Genomic DNA, 17,260 nt, shown 5'->3' with positions numbered 1-17,260 from the left:
TAATATCTTCTTGCTGTTACCTCTTTCATCAGTAGGCCTAATATAAGAAATTCTCCCAGTTGCTCATCTGACCCATCCCAATCATTTCGGCAGTCTTGTTAGGGCATGTGCAATTAGATTTTTGTTTCCTTTGATATATTCTATACGAAATTTATATTCCTGCAATGGTGATGCCCATCATGACAATCTTGGTGTAAGCAATTTGCACATTTACAAGGTGCAAAGTGCTTGGTGATCACAGTAGACTACAGTTTGAGCACCATATAAATAAGGACAGTCGGCAATATTTGTGTCACAGCAAACAAGAGTGGGAAAATGGACATAAATGCAACAGCTGTGGTTTGAGCACTGCTTTTAGCCAGTAGCTGATCAAAATAACTTTCTTTTGCTTGATTCCCTGTCTCCGCATAAAAATCATATTCCTTTCAAGCAAGCCGTCCCTCCTGAGAAGTGAAATTGTAGTTCATATCACCTTGAACCACTGAACAAATTTAGCCTCTGGATGTTTGTTTTTTCATGACTATAAAAGATATTATCACACTGTCTGCAGCTATGCCTTAAAGGTAGCCAGTTTCACGATAAGCTACATGACAGATTGTTTTGCATTTGGTTGCATGCCATCACATTCCATCAGTTGTCGTCACCCTGTTACACCAATATGATTCTAGTGCATTCTTTAAGACTGGATACCTAGTTGAATGTTATGCATGGTTTGTAACTCCCAATGAGTTTGCCTGCAATCTTAATGGTGTTCATTGTACAAGTTAATGGTTTGTTTTGAATATTGCTTGAATGTCGATGATGTCTGTTTCGTGAAGTTTAATACATACATCTCATTGGAGGTTGATCTCTGCACCTCTTGGACACTCATTTTCTATTGCCCTCCTGATGCTCATGGGGAGTCATTAGCACCTAATATTTTTCCTGTCATGATTGTTAATAAAACACTTTCAAACAAGACTTAGTAAATACTGAACTTGCGACCTCGCTCTAAAGGGGTTCCTTGTTAGACAAAATTTCTTGTTGGCACGATGAATGGCAGTTAGCTCTACCTGTAGAAAACTGTAAGTTAATGTAGATGAGTAAGAGAAACAAACCCTTATTATTCAGATGTAACATTAATAGTGTCCTGGCATAATGTTGCAAAGCGATGTGAACTGGAATGAGCATTTAAGGATTATGGTAGGGAAGATGAAAGGTCAGCTTCAGTTACAACGTGTTCTCGAGTACAGTTCAAGTGTTTGGGATCCGTGCAGGTCAGATTAAAGGAAGACATTGAAGCAATTCAGAGACGGGCTGCTAGATTTGTTACCAGTACTTTCTAACAACACACAAGTGTTACGGAGATGCTTTGGGAACTCAAACGGGAATCGCTGGTTGATTGATTTGGGGGAGGGAATGAAACAGTGAGGTCATTGGTCCCATCGGATTAGGGAAGGAAATTGGCCATGCCCTTTCAAAGGAACCATCCTGGAATTTGCCTGCAGTGATTTAGGGAAATCACAGAAAACTTAAATCAGATTGGCTGGACGGGGGTTTTATAGTCATCCTTCCAATTGCGAATCCAGTGTGCTAACCACTGTGCCCCCATGCTTGGTCAGTGGAGGGAAGGCAGAGTTCCTGTTGAGGAACACTGTCGAGAAAATTTAGAGAACCTGCATTTGAAGCCGACTGCAGTATGATTTTGCTACCACCAGCACACAGCGTAAGGACCACAAAGATAAGTACAAGAAATTAGGGCTCATATGGAGGCATATAGACAGTCGTTTTTCCCTTGCTCTGTTTGTGATTGAAACAGGAGAGGAAATGACTAATAGTGATGCAGGGTACCCTCCACCATGCACCGTATAATGGCTTGCAGAGCATGTATGTAGATGTAGATGCAGGTGTCACCACTGAACGTGTGCAACATTACAGGCATTGATCATTCGTTTGCCCATCTGGTGGGATTACCAGAAGATGTAGTACGTGCTTCAAGAAAATGCACTACAGGAAAATGACAGCAAAAATTAAAGCATTATGTTCAGACTTAATGCTCCCATTCATAACCAAAAAACAGTCAGAACTTCACATAGAGTGAAAGTCAGGTGGGATACCCACGTAGGAAACTTATGTAGCAGATTAGAATGCATGAGCTATTTACTGCATGAACTAAAGAGCTGTGTTAGCAAAGAACACCTATGTTTGTTTCACATTCTTCACATCCCATCTGAGTTATGGAATATTGTTATGGCTCTAAATTAGTGTTTAAACAACAAAAAAGACTATCAGCTTCACAGCAGGATTTAAATTACATGAATCATGTAGGTGTCATTCCAAATGACTCCATGTAATGGCAGTACCTAGCTGTGTCTTTCTCAGTCAGTTCATTGCCATAACACAAGAATTGAGAGTAACCTGCAATAGCTGTAAATAATTTGATCTTGCCTACTTCAGTAAATTAATTGAGATTTATTTATTTATTTTATTTATTTATTTCTTACACCATGGATCCAACTGTGACAATTTCACATGGATGTAGTGTGTGTCAATTTTTACATTGTCAATGACAAGTACTTGTACACTATGTTTACAGGTAAAGAATATAAAGTTACTTAACCACTACAATGATCCATAACACAATATAATGGAATGAGAATCCTTAGACCTACAGATTACAGGTATAAAACAAAGTAAATTAAACCTGAAAAGGTCATATAACCCAGACTGTTAAATATAAACAGTTAACACTAAAAGAGTTACATATGTGACAAGAATGTTCAGCTTAATGTTCAATTTATATGATAATACATCATATTTTAAGGCCGTTTCTCACTGTGTTTCATAAACTCTTCCAAACTGTAAAATGACATGGCTAAAAGAAATTGCCTCAGAAGCTCTTTAAATGTAGATTTGTTGGCAATTTCACATTTGATTTCTGGAGGAAGAGCATTAAATATCTTTATACCAGAGGACTGTACACCCTTCTGCACAATCTTCAAATTTTTACCTTCAGTGTGGAAATCATGTTTCCTCCTTGTGTTATACTGATGGTATTCACTGTTACATTTGTATAAATCAGTGTTTTTACTTATGAAACACATAAGTGAGTATATATATTGAGAAGTAGTTGTAAGAATTCCCAGATTCCGGAATAGGCTTCTGCAGCTGCATCTAGGATCTACACCAGACATCACTCTTACAACACGCTTCTGAGCAATGAATATTTTCTTTGCAAGAGGTTGATTTCCCCAGAAAATAATTCCATATGCCATCAAAGAATGGAAGTAACCATAGTATGCAGCTTTTTTAATGCTTAAGTTTGCACTGACAGAGATGATTCGCATTGCAAAAACTGAAGAGCTGAGTCTCTTGTAAAGATCTAAAATGTGATGGGACCAGTTTACTCTACAGTCAATCTTCACGCCTAGAAACTTTGTTACTTCCACTCTTTCTATGACCTGTGTGGCATATTTAACAGTCATTTCTTCCTCAGTTTTGGCAGTTGGGGTGAACTGAATATAATTAGTCTTACTCAGGTTAAGTGAAAGACCATTTGCAGTAAACCATTTCATTAAATCTATAAGAATAGTATTAACAGACTCTTGAACATTTTCACATTTAAGACCATTAACCATTATGTTAGTATCATCTGCAAAGATGGTAAAATTGCACTGAATCATTGAAGAATAAGGTAAATCATTTATAAATAACAGGAACAGTAAAGGACCAAGAATAGAGCCCTGTGGAACTCCACAATTTATGTCTCTCCATTCCGATGAAATCATTCCACCACACAAATTGTCTGACTTATCTAAGACTACTTTCTGTTTCCTCTCTGTCAGGTATGACTGAAGCCAGTTATTTGCTACACCACTTATTCCTAGATGGTCTGCCTTCAGTAACAGTATTTGGTGGTTCACAGTGTCAAAGGCTTTACATAAATCACAAAATAACCCTGTTGTCACCATTTTCTCATTTAGAGATTCCAAAACCTTATCTATAAAAGCATATATTGCTTGTTCAGTTGACAGACCTTTCCGGAAACCAAACTGATGTTTGCTGAGAATATTGAATTTATGTAGGTGTTCTAAAATTCTAGAATACATGAGCTTTTCTAGTACCTTTGAAAACACAGTCAGGAGAGATATTGGTCTGAAATTCTTAACATCAGTTTTCTCCCCTTTCTTAAAGAGAGGCTTCACGATAGCATACTTCAGTCTATCAGGAACAATTCCCTGCTGCAAAGAGGCATTGAAAATATGACACAGTATATTGCTTACAGAAGTACAACACTGCTTTAATAATTTGCTAGAAATATTGTCTACTCCACAGGAGTTCTTGGTTTTCATGGAGGCAATTGTTCTTTCAATTTCTGATACTGTAACAGGTCTAATATGCATTTGGATGATTTTGTTAGGGAAAGCATTTCGCAAAAAGGTCAGGGCATCATTCACAGAACCCTTGCAGCCTATTTGCTCAGACACTGACAGGAAGTGTTTATTAAAGATTTCAGCTATGATCTCAGGATTTTGCACAAGATTCCCTTCATGTTTGATTATGAAGTTTTCTACAGCTCTTTTTTTATTGTTCCCTGTCTCCTTGTTAACTATTTGCCAGACAGTCTTCATTTTATTATTGGAGTTATCAATTTCTTTTACATAATACAGTGCTTTTGATGTCTGAATAACTTTCTTTAGGATTTTACAATACATGTTATAATGGCTGATTAATTCTCTGTCCCTTGACCCTCTGGTTGCAACATAAAGTTCTCTCTTATATTTACATGACACTCGAATACCCTTTGTGATCCATGGCTTCTTTAAGGACGAGGAAATATTGTTCCTAACAAACTTTTTAGGAAAAGCTTCTTCAAAGTGGGATAGGAATTCATTTATGAATATGTTGAACTTTGTATCAACATCATCTACTCTGCGAACTGAATTCCAATCTTCATGCTGCAGCTTATGGTTAAAAAATTCCAGGGTCTCTTTGTTCATAAGTCTGATTGCCTTCCAGGATGGGACTGCTTTCTTGACAGGTCTGTAATCATGTAGAGTGAGGAGCTGTCCATCATGGTCTGATATGCCATTTACTATTGCAGTGACAGTGAAGTTCTGGTATAAATTTACATCTAAAAATATATTGTCTATCAGAGATTGACAGTCAGGTGTGATCCTAGTAGGAAAGTCAACCACTGATGTAAGATTGTAGGAACTCAGCAAATTCTGGAGCTCTACTTTGTTGTTGCATTCCATTGCGAAGTTGACATTAAAGTCCCCAAGTAAGATAATGTCATTATTTTTAGAAAATAAGGTTGATAGTAACAATTCTAACTGAACCATAAAGACTGTGAAATTGGTTCCTGGTGCCCTGTACACTGTAACTACTATTAATTTGGAACTGTTTAATGTCACTTCTATTGCACACACTTCAAACTGTTGGTCACTGCAATATTTCCTTACATCTACAGATCTAAAAGTTAAATTATTCTTAATGAAAATTACTACTCCACCTTTTCTCATGCTATCTCTACAGTAGTAGGTGGCAAGGCTATAACTGTCTATATGTAACATTTCAATTCCTTCTGTAATATGGTGTTCTGAGAAACATAAGATCTGAGCATTGTTCATAAAGTTTTTGTTATTTATGTTAACTTCTAATTGATCTAGTTTGCTTCTTATTCCCCTTATGTTTTGATGAAAAATGGAGAAGTTGTTTGGATTATTACCTATTTTGGTGGTTTCTTCTTTCTCGTGCCTGTGGTTAAAAAATCCTTCAGATGAGGAGGACACACAACTTTACGTTTACCTCCTGTTCTCTGTGATGATGTCGATTTTTCTTCAGTAGATGCTTCCTTCTTTACTGAAGATGATGAAACTGATGACTTGCTTGTTGATTTACCTTGAGCTGACGCTGTCAATTCCCTTGGAGATGATGAAGCTATTGACTTGCTTGCAGGTGGGGATAAGATTGCTGTTGCTGTAGGCTCCAGGGGTTGTACTGCTGTTGCAGCTGGTGTTTCTGCTGGCAGTGATATTTTTGACGAACTGCATGTAGGCAGGTGCACAAGTGGTGTTGCTGTAGGTTCACAGAGTGGAAATGCTGCCTTTTCTTCTTCTGCAGTACATGTAACCATTGAGTTATCTCTGTTTGGTGAAGAAACAGAATCATCTGAGCATCTAGGTACTGAAACTTCTGATCCATTCATTTTCTTCGTTTTTGTTATTAAGCATACTGGCAGAGGGATTACAGCACGACCTTCCACTGTGTTGCAGTTAATAGAATTTAATAATTGTTTGCACATAGCTTCCTTTCCCTGTGTGTTCCTGTGCATACCATGCTTTGTAAAGTGAGCTCTCTCCATGCTGTTTGCGTCAATAAAGGTAGCCTGTGGGAAACTGCAGCAGAGTTTTCTTATTTTCCTGTTGACTTTGTTAATTTCTAGGTTAACACACGAGCTACTTATTAAGTCATGCCTATGTGGAACACTTAGGACGAAAACTTTTATATGTGAGAGTTTTTCCAAAGTTTCTTTGAGTGCTCTTGTTGCATGATGGCTTTCATTACGATAAACATCGTTTGCACCACCTATTATGACACAGACAGAGGAATTTTTTGTTAGCTTTTCACAGTTTTTCACAATCTCGCCAAGAGGTGCACCTGATTTCACAACACTAGTAATTTTGTAGCGAGATTGCATAGCTATCATTATACTGGCTACTCCTTTGGCATGGCTATCTCCTAATATACATATTTCACTTTTATTTGGCACTGGATTGACATTAAGCCCACATATTGCCAAAAACAAATTTAGGACTAGCATTGTAAAATGGATGAAAAGTAAATGATTTTATTCTGTTCAAGAATTCCAGTAACCTAAATTTTTTATGCCAGTGAATTATATATAAACAGTAGTCTGTGTTGTGTAGCTACATGTACATAATTATTGAAATATTTATTTGAGGACATTGATTTGCAAAAATCTATCTATTATTCCTAATTGAAACAGTGTCCCAGTAGGAGTGCAGTAGCTTCTGTTTTGTCCTCCTGAAAACCAAATAACTGTTTGTCGCTATCTATAATGACAAATTAACTCCACCTCTTCTGCAATTCCAACCAAAATACAGTTTTTATGGATTTAGCTCCAGCTAACTTTGAGGAGCAGGAACTAAACACTGAAATGACCAACACTTGAGCTGTTTTCCAACACAGAAGCCTACTTCTTTGCATTGCACAGTCATCCCTGACGGCACGTTGACAAGAGCTTAATTGGGGAACTGCAAGCAGTTGCCGTATGAATTGGCTAGCCCTTATTGACAGGAACTGTCTGCAATGGTTCCTGTGTTTTCTTTAATAGCTATTCTCCAGAAAGAGATGTGCTGCCCCTAGTAACTCGTGACTGGATGTAGGCATAGTCTCGTGATCTATTGCTGTTGCCTGGCGAGGAACCCAGTGGTCTGTAGCTCTTTGTGCATTGCATGGCAGTCTGGGAGTATACTTGAAAATTTGCGTGGCTGCCACAGACAGAATGAGCAGTGCTTTCCATGACTCACACATTGTAGCCATCACATGTGTTGTGGATGGTGCCCCTGGGCACAATAGCAAATTGTATGTACAAATGTTCAAAGGTGAATAAGGCATATGATGTGTGACAACTGAAAAAAGTTGGTAATCACTGTGAGGAACTGTTTGTTCTCATCAGTGCAACTTGCTAGTGCAGCATATATTTGGATTATCATTATTCACATAGCAAATGTCTGAGTATGCTCCTCAAATATTCCAAGGAGCAACTATTGTAAATATCTGCTTTTTCTATGACAATTCATATCTTCTTTGTCCAACTATGTTATTGTTAATTGAATTCACTGTTACAGCATGGAAGAGTGTGAAGCATTGTGCACTAAACTAGCTATTATGGTTAATGGACAATTCCAGTGCCTTGGCTCTTCACAACATCTTAAAAACAAATTTGCAGAGGGTTATACATTAACTGTGAAGTTGAAGAAGCCACGAAAGGAAAATCACATGCAAGACAGTGAATATTCTCACAATAGTGTGTCTGCCATAAAGGCTTTTATTAATGACACATTTGCAGGTGAGTAGCAGAATGCCAAATGAACAATTTATTCAAGTAACTGTTACGTATTTTGTAAATACATTACTGGTAATGCATGTTTGCACTTACAATGTAACCACTTCATTATTCATAGCACAACATGATACAAGGTCCACACCTACTTTCCTAACTGCACAGATACTGACATCCAAAACATAAGGGGGGACGGGGGAGGGGGGAGGGGGGGGGGGAGACTAACAAGACCTGATCATTCTTAGTGGTTTATCGAAATTGTATGCCCTCATTGTTCAGTGAAGAATGCACTGAACTGAACATTTAGGACCTGCCCACAGAAGACACACACTTTGATATTACTCCCAGTCTAGCACCCAATTACCAAAATTTTTAATCTGAATATACTCAACCAAATATTTATTTATTCCATTTCATTGTAGCCTGTAACCAATAATTTAAACAAAGGCTGTATTGATTCTCACAGAAATTATGCAAGATACATTAATACTTAATTTTATCCTACACAGTGCTATGTCCCCTCGCTATAACTATTTGTAATAATAATAATAATAATAATAATAATATTAAAAAAGGTATTTCTACTATGAATGAAAACTACACCTACTACCAAATCTATGTCTGCTATTGTTGTGACAACTTCAGTTTCTGTCTGTCACATTAAACAATACACTCCAATGTGCCCTGGTCCACAGGCATGGCCTTCTGGTTCCTCAGGCACTCGGAAGGTGTTGTGTTTGTATCTGTCTCTTCCATTGTTTGTTGGCTCCCTGGTTGCAGGGAAGGACTCTCCTACTCCACGGGAGCTTTGCTGTTGCCAGTGAAGAGCACAGCCGCATGCCAGCCCACGTCATCCCAGTTCTGGCTCCTCAGGCGGCGAGACATGGACCGTGTCCATATTTCTCTACGTTGTTGTTATTATGGTGGCTGCACAAGTGGTTGTCGGCAGTTCTTCAGCCACAACTGTTGACTGCTGCTGCCTTCCTGCATTGCTTCTCAATCTTCTGTTGCAACCTCTCATAGTGCAGTAGGCAGGGGTCGATTGATAAGATAGTGCGCTACCCGAGCCTTTCTTGAAATAGCATCAGCAATATTGTCCAAGATCTGTCATTCTGTTTCCCAATTCAATATTCCTTGACATCGAGTGTTCTGTTCTGATTCAGCTGCTACCAATCAGTATCAGCTTATCAGCATATAGCAGATATCACTAGATAGTATGTTCTTTCATTTCATTTTTACCACTGGGTCTGTCTTTTACCAGTTCAGTGATGGTAGGTGGCACAGGGGCTGTGACCAGCCGAGAAGTGTGTCAGGCCTCTTGAGGGATTCAGGTGCTTTGTTCCCAGTCTTTCTTTTATGTTTGTCAAAAAGCCAAAGGTGCACCTTGCTGTTTGGGCGCCATCCCATTCTTTCTACCATAGGCAAAGGCTCTGATTTTGAATTTGATGCTTGCTCGTGGCCCATAAATTCAGCACTTCATGATATTGTTCTTTCTTCAGCCAATACATCACCACTTTTTCCCGTATGTGGAGATTGAGAGGACATAATCAAAGTGTTACTTGCAGCAGCTCAAAGTACCAAGATCTCCCATGAACAGAAGAAGTATTCCACTTGGCACCCTGATAACTATCCGTGCTGGTGTTATGACCAAAGTCTTTGAACCCAAGCACCTGCACAGTATCCCACAATTGCAGTTAAGATAGCATTATGAAAGATTCTTATTCTTCACATTGGCCGCTTGTAATTGTAATTGGTGAGACTAATAATTTTGTTCACCATGTTCTTGGTTTTCTTGCTCATTTCTTTAATATGTTCACCATAACTTTGTCATTCATCCAAGAAGATGCCTAAGTATCTGGTGATGATCTTTCTCTTACGGGACCTTGTAATGGATCTGGGAGATGTATTATTTTCTACCGGATTTGTCAATACCAAATTGTAAATGTTTTCTTATATTTTTGTCAGAATTTTTTTAAATTGTAATTTGCCTTATTTTATGTTAATTTACTCATATTTTTGAGAGTGACAGCATATTGATTACTATTAGTAGATGTGACGAAGAATATCAAAGAGACAGATTACAAGTGGAAGCTTGTGTGTTGTGTAAAATGTCTTTGACGCTGGAGTCGTCTTTGACTGTAATCAGTCGGCAGTGAACTCTTGGTGTGTGTTGATGGTAGAACAATGTGCAGGTCGCCGTCATAATAATTTGCTAGTGAACAGAAAAATATGAATTATGTCACTACTATTTTTATATAAACTTTAAGAAGAAACCACATTCGAAGAAATGGTATTTGAAGCACCAAAAATGAGGCAAACGCATTGAACCAGGTCATTTCTGCAGCCGACGAAACTTCATTGTGGAATCATACTTCCACTAGACGACTGAAGCCAAGACAAATATCATCTTGTAAACATTTCACGGAAAAGGTACTGTCACGAAATATGCCAAATTTAAGTAAATAAAAATAGTTAGCATATTTCAACCTGTAAGTTAATTTCATGATCGGCTCTTTTAGAAGATTCACTTTAACAGCACATATATGGTCCTTTCAGGCACAACAAGCAGTTTGACTCCTTGGCACCACCAATGTAATTGTTGAAGGACAATGTTACATCCATCTTCCCAGCTGCTTCTGGAGCTTTCCCAGTATTCTACCTATAAATTGAAATCTACCATCTGCTCAACCCATGACTGAGCCTACATGACCATTCAGTTTCATATCCATATAAAATGTTACAAATGTTACACCCAGGTATTTGTATCAGTTGGCTGATTCCAACAGTGACTCATTGATAAAATATCAAACAATGGAAAATCCAGGATGGAATGTAACAATATTGTGGAAAGGGAAGTTGCTACTCACCATATAGTGGAGATGCTGAGTTGCAGATAGGCACAGCAAAAAGACTGTCGCAAATATAGCTTTCGGCCAGTAAGGCCTTTGTCGAAATTAAATAACAAACACACACATACAAACTCACACAAATGCTACTCACACACACAACTGCAGTCTCAGGCAGCTGAGGCCACACTGCCTTTAAAGTTATTGAATAGTTTATAGAAGTTTTCCCATTTATCATTCACATTTGTTACATTGTAAACTGATTACGGCTTGTCATTTTCTAATACTGCCATAAGTTAATTATAATTAAATTTTCTTTTATACATAAATGTATAACTTTTACTTATATTGACATTCCCTACATCAATCTTCATAGTAAGGACTCTGTGGTCAAATATATTGTTTTCTATGGTGTTTATGTTTATGTTCTTCTTTGTTATGTTTGTGAGAATGTGGTCAATGCATGTCTGTGTTTAAGTTTATGTGGAAAAGAGATTATAATATTAACATAAACAAAAGTAAAACTTATTATATTAAGAAATTAGATCATAAAAGTAGTAAATGAGTATTTTTATTTGGGCAGCAAAATAACTAACTGTGGACAGAGTAGAGAGAATATAAAATTCAGTGTGGCAGTAGCAAGATAAGTGTTTCTGTAAAAGAAAAACTTGTTAACCCTTTAGCTGCTGCAGCCATGCGTCCATCTATCCAGGTCGAGCAAACCATTGAGGCTGTCTAATCCTGGTACCTGTGCTAATGGCTTTCCCCATCAACCTGCAGCTGAGCTCACCACTTGGCCGAGCACACCCTGTGCTGAATATTTCTTGAGCCATGGTGTTTGTGGTTGTCTTGCCTTCTGAGTGTGATCACTGACACATGATGTATCTCAATACTTTTTCTGTGGCTTTGAATCATCAGATGAATTACTGGACACACATGATGTGCATTGAAACTGCTTATGTTGCTAAGAATCGTTATAATAAACAATATGTAGAATTAATTATTGTTAGCTTTGCCATCTTAAGCTAACTGCAATTAATGAAACATAATTTCACCCCTGACACGTTTCACTTTTACTTACAAAGCATCTTCTGTGTTCATTGGTTTTCCTGCTTCATGTGTACATCCTTTCACACCACTGCTTTCCCTCTCTTCATTAGTGGAGGTTGACTTCTAAAGACAACATTTTTTGTACACAAATAGCTGGCAGTCTTTTTTGCCATTTTCAGCTTTTTATTCCACTGCATTGGCACTGTACCTCACCCCACTTATGGAACTCGAGTTCCAAGTGAGGTGAGCTACAGTGCCGATGCAGTGGAAGAAAAAGCTGAAAACTTAAAAAAAAACTGCCAGCTATATGTAAACAAAGACATCGTCTGTAGATGTCAACCCCCACTAATGAAGAGAGGGAAAGCAAGTGGTGTGCAAAGGATGTAAACATGAAGCAGGAACACCAATGACCAGAGAAGATACTTTGTAAATAAAAGCGAAATGCATCTAGTGTGAAATTCTTCTTCGTTAATTGCAGTAAGATTAAGACGGCAAAGCTAACAATAATTAATTGTTAGAGCTGCTGTAGAAGATGGCCATGTAAACAAACATGATGTTTGTTTAAATCAGCAATGTAGCACTATGCTTGTTTTATTTTTATGCTTAACATATGTAATAGATTTAATGGCAACTGAGAAATGCAGTTCATGTTTTTGAGAGTGCAGTAATACTTCTAAAAATGGTTTCAAAATCAAAGATCCTAAGTGTTGGAGTATCTTTTACACCTTATGAATATATTTTCCATCCTTATTTTTGATCTGGGCTTTGGACTGGCACTGGCGAAGTTAAAAAAAATATTTTTTTTTGTTTTTTGTTTTTTTATTTTGTATACAATTTTTGTATTTTTTATCTTTATTTTCTTTTTGTTGACATTTACTTTTAGAAAATTATCAGTGTCATTTCTTCTCTTCTGAGTGATTATAGATAGTTAATAGTTTTGTTTAGTGTGATAGGCCTCAAAACATGGCACTACACATAGTGGTATGTTTCATGCTCTACATTTGTATCTCGTTTCTCAGAGCACTTCCTGCTTCGAGCATGCTGCGCACCGGCACATTGGCATATGTTTCTTTGAGTTTTCCATCTCAGCGATCTTTGGAAAATGCCTCTCAGTAAATCTTAGAGGATTCTCGTCTCGTCTCTGCCAGCTTTCCTCCGTTCTTTTGCATAAGCTTCAACAAGCTCTCTTACCAGACACAAATGGAATTCCACTAGTTGCATTTTTCATCCTGTTACTACTACTCTGTGGAGAGCATCGGCATTTAAAATGCACAGATCCTGTATGTGGAAAAATAATTTTTTGTACCACTTAGTCTTTCATACTGATTGCACTGAACTCAGCAGCATGTCACAGCAGTCAAAAGCACCCATACACTTGTTGTTATCTGCAATACATTGTGGTTTCCTTAATCTTCCACCTGTCTTTCTGTTTGTCTTTTCCGTATCAACCATTTCTGCAGTATTACAGGTGGTCAGCATCCACACTTCTGTTTTGTCACACCATTTCATCACAAGGATTGTGTCAGTGGACATCAACTGTATTTCTCCTCATTTTAGTTTGTTCTGTAATTTTGGCATGTTGCATATGTTTTTGTGAACAGTACCACATGCGCTTGTTCCATGGTTAGGAAGCCAGAGGAACAGGCCTGGGCTTGAATACCAATTATGGACATAGAGCATATGTCCCCTTCCTAAAAATGGTTTCATCAACATTGCTACTATGTTGCCACTTTTCCTCAGATTGTGGAATTCAATTTCTGTATTTGTGCCCATGTAAACAATGAAATCCAGGATATAACCCACCTGGCAGTTGCATAGCACAAATGCTTTTATTCCAGAGCTACTTCTTTTGGAGGGAATGTGCTGTTTTAACAATAATCAACCTTTGAACAACAAGAGGCTTTCGTCAATGCAGAGCTTTTGGTATGGATGAAATGTGCTGCGAAATGTTGCGCGAATTTTATCAACAATATACCTAATTTTAAATAACATGTCTCCTCCATTACTTACAGAGTTATCACTGAATTGAAGCATTCTTAAAATTAACAGAAAACAGTCCCTGGACATAATTTCACCAAAAACAGGAGTGTTCAAGAGTATGTCTGTGGCAAAGTAGTCAATGATTTTCTGCTTTTTCACATGAGCCATTAGCATACAAACAGTGAAAAAGGAATACAGTTCCTTGAAACCTGTTTCTTTCCATCTGGACAAATGAGAATGCTCTAATTCTGGTGTATTTTCTTTCATGTAAAAAAAAAAAAAATAATAAATAAAAAAAGGGGGGGGGGATGAAAATCACTTTTCTTCCAGTCAAACGTGTCGCTTAAGCGAGCTCTTTTCACTGGCACTTCACTATCACTCTCAGACTCATCAGATTCTGAATGATACTCGTCCCTTGTTGACAGATGTGCTGTTCCAGCTGAAGTACTCGGCACAGGACTGTTCCTTTGAGATTCAGTCGAAGAATAATCACTACCATTGCTGTCAAAAATTTCATTCTCACTGTCGCTTCTAGTGAGAATTTCGATGATTTCTTCATCAGTACAACCACAGTGGCATGCTATTTTCTTCTCAAAACATTAACGTTGTCAACAGTCAGTAAAAGCACAGACGAAAACTACAACACAAGAACACAACAGCAAATGCTCGCGAGACTTCAACTGTGCCAGCGGAATGCTGAACATCTCCTAGGCACTCGGCATGAATGTAAGCCTGGGTGCGTTAATGCGGCCAGAGGACAGAGGCCACGGAAGAAGTGGCAGCGCAGCACGTCTCAACATGTCAGGAGGACACGGGTGCCACTAAGGCAGTGGGTGTAGACACATTTAGAGTACCAAGTAGGACTGATGGCACATGAAAACACATTCAGCACAAAGGTGCGTGTTAATACGTCCGGAGCAGTTAAAGGGTTAATAGTAGATATAATATTAAATTTAAGGATGTCTTTCCTGAAAGTAATGGTTTGGTGTGTAGTCATCTATGAAATTGAAATGTGGAGCTACAGAAGTATCTTGAAGAGTACATGTAATAATACAAGAGAAGGAAAGTTACTACTCACAATATAGGGGAGATGCTGAGCTGCGATAGGCACAATAAAAAGATTCACAATCTTTTTGTTGTGCCTATCGCAGCTCAGCATCTCTGCTATATAGTGAGTAGCAACTTTCCTTCTCTTGTATTGTTACATTCCATCCTGGATTTTCCATTGTTTGAAGAGTACATGGGCATACCAAATAATTAAAGAAGATATACTGAATAAAATTTGAAGAAAAAAGAAATTTATGGCACAAAGTGAATAAAAGAAAGGATCATTAAGTTGCAGACATGCACAGTTAAAAGACACTTGCATAAAGCTTTCAGTCACAGCCTTCATTAGTAAAAGAGAGACACCCACACAAGCAAGCACACCTGATGCACACTCGACTGCCAGCCCCAGCATCTCCGGCGCAAGATGGTGGATTGGCGGTCTGTGTGCATGTGTTTATGAATGGTGTGTGTCTCTCTTTTACTGTTGAAGGCTGAGGCTGAAAGCTTTATGTAAGTGTCCTTGTGCCTGTCTGCAACTTAAGGTGTCTTCTGTACAATAAGCAGCAATCCCTCTTTTCCTACATTGTTTATATTCCTACCTGGAGTTTCATAGAGGAATTGTCAGTTTGGTAATGGAAGGATGTGTGGGGAGTAAAAATTATAGAGTGTGATGACCGAGGCTTAAGTACAATAAGCAAATGTTTGCTGGTTGAGTAGTTATTCAAAGATGAGACTTTCGCAAAATGTGAGGTGAGTTAGAAATGTAATGAGACTGACAACACTGTGAGGATTGTGGCAACACTGCGTTGTTCTACTTGCGTAGACAGGAGTGTTCATCTCTTGCAGAAGCTCAGTTCGAGTTTCACCTCACTTGATTTTTGAGAGCGCCATCAGTGAAGTTGTGCTTTTGTTGTGTGTTACGAAAATGGAACAGAAGAATTTACAGCAACTTTATGCAATCAAGGTTCGTGTTAAACTCAGGAAATACACAAGTGCGACTTTTGAAAAGTTGGAGCAGGTCTATGGAGAACATTCCTTACTGAGAGCAAAGTTTTTCGCTGGCACAAATGATTTTTGGTAGGCGGAGAACACGTTGGAGATGAACCTAACACAGGGAGATCTCCAGCTTCAACTGACAAGAACATCAAACGTGTGCATTCTCTTGTGAGATCGGACAGACATTTAACAATAAGGATGTTAAACTTAAACTTAAAGACTTTCACTATAGATCAAAATTTGACTGAAAATATGCACATGTGGTAGGTTTGTGCCAGAATGGTCCTGAAAAACCTCTCACAACTGAGCAGAACAATCGAAGAAAGGTGTGCATTGATCTTCTCTAAAGGATTACCATTGACCGTGAATGGTTCAGTCATGTGATCGCAGGTGATGAAGCCTGAATTTTGAGTGTGAACCCGAGACAAAGTGGCAAGGTGAGGAGTGACACACTGAGACACCTTCTCAGCCAAGAAAAGCTCAAATGAGCAAATCGAAGATCAAAGTAATAGTGATTTGTTTTTTTGACAGAAGGGGTATCGTGCATAAGGGATTTGTTCCTCCAGGACAGACTGTCAACCAAGTGTTATACAAAGATGTCCTTGGAATATTCAGGAAACGGGTGAATCAAGTGAGACCAGACATTGCAGACAAGTGGACACTGCATCACAAGAATGCCTCATATCACACAGCCACTTCCGGCATGGAATTTTTGACCTCAAAAGGCATTCCTGTTGTTCCACAGACGCCCTGTTCACCTGATCTGTGTCTTGTGACTTTTTTCTTTGCCTGAAATTGAAAAAATATCTTAAAAGGATGCTAATTTTGGAACTCTTAAAGAACATTCAAATGAATGTGACTGTCATGTTAAAGACTCTACCAACTGAAGTCTTAAATGCTGCTACCATGACCGGGAACAACAACTTCTCTGGTGTATAGCTGCCGGAAGGAACTACATTGAAGGAGCAATATTGTTTTCTGAAAAAAATCAAAACTTTAGTAGATGAAAAACTAGTCTCATTACTTTTCTCGCACACCTCATAGACTTGGATGGAGAGATGTACCAAAACAGTCTTTGGACTGAACACCACAACAGTATAATGTTTACTGCCGAACTTGATTATGCTTTGATTATTGTGAATCACTCTCATCCCTTCATAGTCGATGTCACCCCGTACAGTAATTTTGTAATTTGTAATTTATTTGCGTGAAACATGTAATTACGTGCATAGCAATTGGTAGTACAGTACAACAGTATACAATCTAATTT

At 38.2% G+C, this 17,260-nt stretch overlaps 1 protein-coding gene across 2 annotated transcripts in view; it reads left to right on the top strand.

The window, feature by feature from the left end:
• LOC126237527 (phospholipid-transporting ATPase ABCA3) overlaps positions 1-17,260 on the top strand; it is a 707,258-nt gene that overhangs the window by 663,290 nt on the left and 26,708 nt on the right. For both annotated transcript variants that reach the window (XM_049947708.1, XM_049947709.1), the window contains exon 29: positions 7,857-8,077. In XM_049947708.1, coding sequence (XP_049803665.1) covers positions 7,857-8,077 — 221 coding nt within the window. The remainder of the gene's footprint in view (positions 1-7,856; positions 8,078-17,260) is intronic.

Source organism: Schistocerca nitens, chromosome 2 (genome assembly GCF_023898315.1).
Source record: "Schistocerca nitens isolate TAMUIC-IGC-003100 chromosome 2, iqSchNite1.1, whole genome shotgun sequence".
NCBI lineage: Eukaryota > Metazoa > Arthropoda > Insecta > Orthoptera > Acrididae > Schistocerca > Schistocerca nitens.
The sequence above is the reverse complement of the archived record's forward strand: the minus strand, read 5'-3'. Positions and strand labels throughout refer to the sequence as shown.